The sequence below is a fragment of the Hevea brasiliensis genome, chromosome 4 (assembly GCF_030052815.1).
Source record: "Hevea brasiliensis isolate MT/VB/25A 57/8 chromosome 4, ASM3005281v1, whole genome shotgun sequence".
In the NCBI taxonomy this organism is placed as follows: domain Eukaryota; kingdom Viridiplantae; phylum Streptophyta; class Magnoliopsida; order Malpighiales; family Euphorbiaceae; genus Hevea; species Hevea brasiliensis.
Window position 1 is genome coordinate 3,006,947 of NC_079496.1, and position 8,048 is coordinate 3,014,994.

General features: G+C 35.8%; 1 protein-coding gene across 1 annotated transcript; it reads right to left on the bottom strand.

Moving 5' to 3' along the window:
• Positions 1-323: 323 nt before the first annotated feature.
• LOC110664825 (uncharacterized protein At4g15545) lies at positions 324-4,134 on the bottom strand. The gene is made up of 9 exons (XM_021824681.2): positions 3,732-4,134; positions 3,583-3,651; positions 3,243-3,299; positions 2,785-2,824; positions 2,160-2,255; positions 1,663-1,920; positions 1,057-1,099; positions 751-829; positions 324-639 (listed from the first exon to the last, which is right to left on the bottom strand). The coding sequence occupies exons 1-9, from the start codon at positions 4,008-4,010 to the stop codon at positions 553-555; spliced, it is 1,008 nt and encodes a 335-aa protein (XP_021680373.2). The 5' UTR covers positions 4,011-4,134; the 3' UTR covers positions 324-552.
• Between the last annotated feature and the right edge of the window lie 3,914 nt (positions 4,135-8,048).

Sequence of the window (8,048 nt, forward strand, 5' to 3'; positions counted from 1 at the left end):
CGTCTTTGTTGTTGTTGTGGTCCCTCTCTTCGTTGAGAGATGGAGTGGCGACATCCATGTTGAAGAGTGGACTCAAGATGTTGTCACAAAGCAGCTGACAGTTTATCAACTTTATCGTTGCGGGGATTCAGATTTCTTATGTAATCCCTTGCAGCAGATTATCTTTGGCCCAAAAAATAAAAACTCAATTTCTTAATTACTTTGCTTCAATTTATATAACATTCTATTTTGATTACTTGATTATTGCGGTTCAATTGATTCGAAACCGAAATGACCAGTCGTACAGCCCCGGGCTAAGCTTCGGTCTAAATGGATCACGCCAGTTTCGTCGAAAGCAACATTCCTGATGACATTCTCCTTGTCCACTTCAAAAATTCTTGACAAGTCACAAGTTCTTTCAGTGACCATTGTTAAATGTTAACAAATGACGAAAGTATCACGGAAGTGTCATTACACTTGATATTAATTTACAACCAAAAAAAAATTGCAAAGTGATAATATCAAGAAGTACAAACATTTGATCCAGTGACACATAAGCAGCTTCAGTGAACATTACTTACGAATAATCAATCCCTCAAATATTGCGTAAAGGTCCTTATTATCAGGGCCAAAAATTTCATCAGCCTTCCTCAGAGTCTCCTGTGCATTGCAGAAATTCAGACAAATGCTAATGGGGTTCTGAATTCAACTTGTTAACAATAAATTAAGGACCAGTTAAAAAATAATAAATCAAAAGCCAAAGAAATGTACTTCTTTTGTTTGCTTGTGGGAATTCAATTCCTTAACATTTGCCAGAAAGGCACCAAACTGTTCGTAAGACAACCGGACCCTAATTAAACAAAAGAAGATAATAGATTAGAAACTATAAGGCTATATCAAGCTATGAATTCAGCTGTATGCATGGTAAGCAGGAGAAGAAATATTTAGTGCAAAGTATGTATGTATATTAGTTTCATTTGCACACGCTTTGAGATTGACATAATCCAATGGTGAAGATTTTCCAATTGTTTTTCACCATTCAAAGTTTCAGACTTTTCAACCATTATGAATTTTTACCTGACTTGGCGGAAGAATTCTTTCCCATCCACACGAGTTCGTCCTGAAACATTAAAAAGAAAAAGAAAAAGAAAAAGAAGAGTAATGACATGAAGCTTCGAATGCAGAAAACATCTTAAATCTATTAGTTGAGTTGTTACCAATTTACATTACCTAAAACACAAAATAGCAAGATGCTCATTGCCAAAAGGCTGAAAGGCTTTCTAGTGGAAGGAAAGAAACTAAAAGATGTATACAATTATCAATTTTGCAATCAACTATTTAATTGTGACATAAACTACCATGAAATATTATATTGTTCATCGGAAAAATCACCCATGCATGATGTGCCATCAAATGTAAAAACTATTTACCTAATTTGAAAGAGCAATGTTATCTAGTGTTGGTTGAATATTGATATGTTCAGCACTGCTTCCTTTATTTCAAGGAGAAAATTACCAGTATCAAAACATTAACGTCAAAGACCTTCGCAACGAAAATGTGGCCTCAAACCAATGAGTGGTTGTTTAGACCATTCAACATTGCTTCTATGTTTCATGACATACAGAATCTAAAACAATTAAATACTAGATGAAATTATTTCTATGATAAAGTATTAGAGCTAACCTGTCTGTGACCCTGTGTCAGAGCTTGACGCTGAACCATGTTGGCCTGATGGCTGAGAAGAAAATATCGAAGACCTATCATCAGGCATCCCCCTTGAGGTAGAAAATGACATTGAATGCCGTCTTGGGGACACTGGTTTAGAAGTTCTTGTTGGAGACACTGAAGCTGAAAAACTAGGAGGAGAACCTGGAGGAGTAAATCGGGGAGTGCTTGTTTGGGATGCTAGCAGAATACTGTGTGATATGCCAGTTCTTGACACTGCCATAATAGCAGCATATAGTAAGAACAAAGATTTTTCTTTTTAATTTTTAAGAGAGATAAAAAGGAAGAATTTTATATGTCCACTAGCATCTACATACTTCTTTGACATTGACAAAGGTACTGCATATGCCAGCAAATATCAAGGAAGCTAAGCACAACAGCAAAGTTTATAAAATTGCTTACAGAAAATTTCCATGTTAAGAAAAGTGTTAAAAACGAAAATAATTGTGGTGTACCATCTGTTCCACGATCCTCTGCAAATGAGTTTCCCATTTCAGTGTAATGGCTCCGCATAGAAGATGATCTTGAAGGTGGCAAGGTGGCATCATCTTCTGAAACAAATAAGGACAATTTTTCTCTGAGTTGAAAATTGAATCATGAAAAAAAAATGAACATGATAACTCAAAAGGTCTAATTGGTTAAAAATGCAAAAGACCATGAGGAAATTAATGAATATAAACTTATGTGGCATTCCATTTGTATTCTGTAAGGCTGGCATTTCAAGCCACTATAAAACCTACCCATGTTGAAGCATAGGAAGTGATCAATTAAGCAGATATTTTCACCTACTTTATTGAATTTCTCCCAGAACGTTGGTTAGACACATCCAAATTTCATTTCAGACACAGCAGACTTTACAGTTTTGATAAACCAATTATTTCAAATCGACTGGATCTGCATAAGAAATTAAGGCCCAATGGTAGGCAATACTTAATCCCTAGCATACTATCACTATCACACCATCACAAAGCCTTAGAAATGAGGTGCTAAGTTTTGTCGACTCTACAATACTAAATGGTAAAAGAATCCTTATAACCAACTTGAAGAACGTACAATTACATGAGGAAGATAAACACATACCGTTTGGTGTTGGCTTGGCAATGATATGCAAAGCTCCTGACTGTCAAAAAACAAGAGTAATAAAGTCCAAATCCTTCATAAATTGTCTTAAATTACACTCCCTCCTTCCCATAAAGATAGGCTTGGGGCTTACTATCCCAAATAATTCCTTTTTAAAATAATAATTTATTTATTAACTTACTAATATGCCCATATGCACTGAAAAAGTAAAATTTATTAGTTTCAAAAATAAATTTAGCAACATGAATTATTTAGCTTTTAATAAAGAGTGAATGGTATATTAGGAAAATACTAAACAAAATTTATTATTTTAGAAAAAGACTAAACAAAATTTATTATTTTAACTATATCAACTACATTTTCTTAATCCAAACGGAAATAAAGGAAAGCCTACTTTGTGGGATGGATGGAGTAATAATTTTCTTTGAGCACAACCACAAGCAGCGTAGATCACTTACAGAATTTTCTTCATCCTCTTGAAGTGATTGCATGAGTGTCTTCCTGAACACCTCCAACTACAAAACATTTTTTATAGTATAAGAACACAGGAATTTTCAACACCTTAAAACTACGTCAAAGGCACTCAATTCCTATGAAATTTACATAAAAAAAAAAAAAATAATAATAATAATAATAATAATAATAATAATAATAATTCTCAGTTAAACAAAAAAAAAAAAAAGAGAGAGAAAAAAGTGAGACAAATCCAATTTCAAAGGATTTTTAATCAGTGGGGGAAAAAGACCATCACTGACATCTAATTATAGTCAATAAGCGAGAGCATTTGTAACTAAGTACCTTGGAAACATCTCTCTGCAGCTTCTTCACAGTGTTGGATAATGAAGCGTTCTCCTTCAACAAATTCTCCTGAAAAACAGAAACCAGAGCTCATTAAGCTTGTAAAAAAAAAGTTGCGGAGCAAAGAAAGGGGAGAAGCAGGTGGGGACCTTTTCGAGACCAGAGAGGGCGAGTTTATCAGCGGCATCGGAAAGGGAGATATCAAAGGACCGAATCTGAGATTGGAGGTCGGCGATGAGGTCATCTTTCTCGGCGAGCTGAGCGCGTAGAGCGGAAGACTCAGATTCAAGGGAGGAGACACGTGTGGCGATAGCGATGGAAGTGATTTTGCGGGCCACATCGAGCTGTTCAAAAGGATCGGACGGTAGAACTCGCAATACCTCCTCGGGAAGATCGAACGCCGAACCACTCGATTCCTTCGTTAGCATCCTTTTCTACTCTCCTTCTGTCTTTGCCTTTTGCCCTTTTTTTTTTATTTTAATTTTGTTTTAAAAAATTATTTGTCACTAGTGTACAGTGAAGCAGAGATAGTAAAGCAGTAGTCGCATGTGGCTTGTAATGGATAGGACCTGATAAGAGAAAAACACGACTAGTGGCCTGCATAAATTTTATTTTCATTTTTCAATTTGAATTCGATTCCAGCTAGAGATGTAAATCCAGCCCAGCCAAATTAAATCAACACAGTATTAAACTTAATTCAATTTGAAATTTAAGTAAAGACCAAATTTGAGAGCAACGAGACTAAAATCGAGAGCATAAAGACCAGAGAAATTTGAGAGCAAATTTCACTCTCTAGAAACCTAGAGAGAAATGAAGTCTTGTAGGCCCGGGTTCTTGTTCTTAAAAATCCAGAGATTTGTAGGAATGTTTGATATGAGGCCCATGTCAAATAAGATAATTTTTTGAGGGCTTTCAATAACTTGTGGACAATGGGCAGTGTATCAGTGAAGGCCTAGAGCTTCAGCCCAAAAAATGAACTCCAAAACTGTGATAGGTGGCTTGTCTGGTTGGACTTAACACTTGGAAATTTATGAAATATATAGAACTAATCTATATATGTATATATATATATATACACAGCAGACAGCTTCCAACCATTTTCCTTTGGTTCAAACATGTTCCCAACTTAATCATCTCATAGATAATACTAACCCGTAAAATAAAACAGGAGAGAATATCTTCACTTCCTTGCACTTTACTTCTTAAAATTAAAATAAAATTATAAAATTGAAAATATCAATGGCGACGATCAATCCGAATTGATTTTGTTCAAGATATAGAAATATGAGAATTAAATGATACTTTCAAATGAACCATGTGCATTTGCATCGCGGGACCCCAACATTGTAGTTGGCTGCTGCATGATGCGAAACATGGCTGTTTATTCATTTTAAAATTATGACTCAAAATCCAAATGAAATTTGAAAAGATATCGTTTACTAATTTGAGTGGGAGAAATATTTTTCAATATGATGAAGGAATATTTTCTATAATGAGTATAACTCTTATTTTAGTGTTATTCTTAAATTGAGTAAGACTCCTAATCAGATAAAAATTGAGGGAATTAACACTATAAATAGTAGAATGATGAAAAATATTATTTGGTTTTTGCCAATTGAAAAGAATGACTTTCAACTCATGGAGTGAGGCTATCGCCCATTATAGAGAGGAGCCTTGCCAATTGCTGCGGATTTGGCTCTGTCCATTGATGAGAGGCTTTTGCCCATTGCAGTGGAGAGAGGCTTCGGCTTAAGGTAGAGAAAGTACATAGAATTCAAGAGGAATGGATTATTTTCCATTGATGAGAGGGTTTTTGCCCATATAATTAAAGACACTCTTTGTTGTGTAATGTTGTACTAGTAAATATATCAGGTTATGTCTAGAGGAGACTGAGAGAGACTAACTAATATATTTATTATAAGCAGTTTGATGTAGTAAGGGTTCTCTTGGGTGTAATTAGGTTTATGGGTAGTATAATTTTGAGCTTATAATGATGATTTATTACTATTGATAGTGGAAGATGGCATGCCCGTGGATGTAGCCCTATGTTGAGAGGGTGAACCACATAAATATTGGTGTTTTGTGTGTTTGCTTTATTTCTTTGCAGTTTACACACTTCCGCGGTGCACAACAAATTGGTATCAGAGCATAGAGATGATCTTGGTGAGTTTGGTTAAAGGTGGAGCTATTGCGACATGTAGAAAATCGCACATGCAATAATGGTGATAGTGGATAGTTGAATTTAAGGTGGTGCTCTTGATGCAAAATCAAGATGGTTGATAACGTGAAGATTTTTTTAAGAATAAAGCAAGTTACAACCAAGATGAAGATTAAATAATTGATGATTTGAAGGGTTCAAGCTCAAGCATGAAGATTTTATGATTTGATGACACCCAAGAATTTGAGGTATGCAATGGTTGATGGATTTTTGAGTCAAGATGGAGATCGTTAGAATTATAAATCCTAATGGGATTTGGAGAAAAATCTTTTCCTAATTTGAGTGGGAGAAATATTCTCAATAGGATGGATGAATATTTCCTATAATGAGTAAAACTCTTATTTTAGTGTTATTTTTAAATTGAGTAGGACTCCTAATCAGATAAGGATTGAGGGAATTAACACTATAAATAGGAGAATAATGGAAAAGTTTATTTGGCTTTTGCCTATTGGAGAGAATGGTTTTTAACTCATGGAGTGAGGCTGTCGCCCATTGTAGTGAGGAGCTTTGCCAATTGCTGCAGATTTGGCTCTGCCCATTGATGAGAGGCTTTTGCCCATTGCAGTGGAGAGAGGATTCGGCCTAAAGTGGAGAAAGGACATAGAATTCAAGAGAAATGGATTTTTATCCATTGATAAGAGGGCTCTTTGTTGTGTAATGTTGTAATAGTAAATATATTATGTTATGTGTCATGACCCAACCTATGGGCCATACCGGCACTAGGACCTGGGCCAGCCTAAAGCCCCTGAGGCCCGTAGTAAGCCTAATTATTCCTCAACCCAACTATAAGGCCCATTTGGGCCCAATTTCAAGAATTCAACCGGACAGAGTCCGACCATAAAATGAACCTTTTAACGGGGAGTTTTTGACTCACCCGACCTGTAAACACAATATATAATCAATTGGGGAGCTCAGCTCACCCTTCACATACTCATAATAACATAAAGTCAAATGGGAGCTCAGCTCCCTCATCCAGTCTAACATACATGCATATAATAAGTTTACAGGTCCAATATGGCAAATTATATTACAGACCCAAATTAAATAAATATTTCTAATACATGCGCAAATTCTAGGAGTTAACAGAATTATACAAATATTACAGACATTAATAGACGACCTGCGAAGAAGAAAAGTAGGTTAACCACAGCAATAATCCTCCTGTAGCCTGGAAAAATAATGAACAAGAGTGAGTGTTCGACTCAGAGAGTAAAATATCAATTTTAACCATAATCTCTATAGCTATCTAAAGCTAATGCACCCTGTGGAGTGAAAATGCAACATCGTCATAAATTTCATACAAATCATATCAAAAAGGCAATTTGGAGTACTCACACACCCAACACTGTCAAACAATACATATATAGGAGCTGATCCCCTATACAGCCCTCTTAATCCAACCTCTGTCAGCGAAGATCTCAAGCCGAAATTTCACTTAATAAATCAAATACGGGGTCCCAGTGAAGAACTCAAGCTGTGTCTACCCCGAAAGACGGGGTCCCAGCGAAGATCTCAAGCCGTGTCTACCCGTCCTGTCCATATCCAACACTATACCACACGCACGCCAACGCACGCACACTGCTCCAAATTACCACAACAATATCCATGGCACTTCAACATTTATGAATGCAATGTAAAACATGCCTATTGTTTAACTACATAGATACATACATATAAGTGATGCATGGACATACTTGAACATATAATAATATCGAAATTACAATTAAAATTAATATTTTACTCACAGATTCAACCGAAGTCACTGTGGCGGCTGGGCGGAGGAGGAAGGCTGTCCCGGCTCACCTGACAATTTTTATTATAATTATTTAGTATATTTAACTCAATACAAGCTAAGAAAAAGACCAAAGATGTCCTAAGTCGTACCGAAAATCCGGTAGAGTCTCCCCTATACCTAGGACCTATCCAACCTGCAAAAGAGCTTAAAACGCACTTTTATATCCACAAACTATACACCCACAACTCAATCACATCACACAGCCCCTCCTGGGCCCATCCAAACAGTCATCAATCAAAATATGTAAAATTACAGTTTAGTCCTCATAATTTAATCCTTTTGCAAAAACTACCAAAATGAGTTCTAAAAATACTAAAACTTTGCCCCGTGGTCCTTAGCATCATTACCAAGCTAATGCAAAAGGAATTATAATTTTCTGAGCTACCACAAATATTTTATGAATTTTTAATCCAATTCAAGCACTAGAAAATTAAGAAAAAGTAAGGTTCGGGT

Excerpts from the sequence above, each read along its gene's own strand:
- LOC110664825 (XM_021824681.2), bottom strand. The coding sequence starts at position 4,010 with ATGCTAACGAAGGAATCGAGTGGTTCGGCGTTCGATCTTCCCGAGGAG. Across the intron at positions 3,652-3,731 it reads CCCTCTCTGGTCTCGAAAAG|GAGAATTTGTTGAAGGAGAA; the intron begins GTCCCCACCTGC and ends TCTGTTTTTCAG. Across the intron at positions 640-750 it reads CCCACAAGCAAACAAAAGAA|GAGACTCTGAGGAAGGCTGA; the intron begins GTACATTTCTTT and ends TGCAATGCACAG.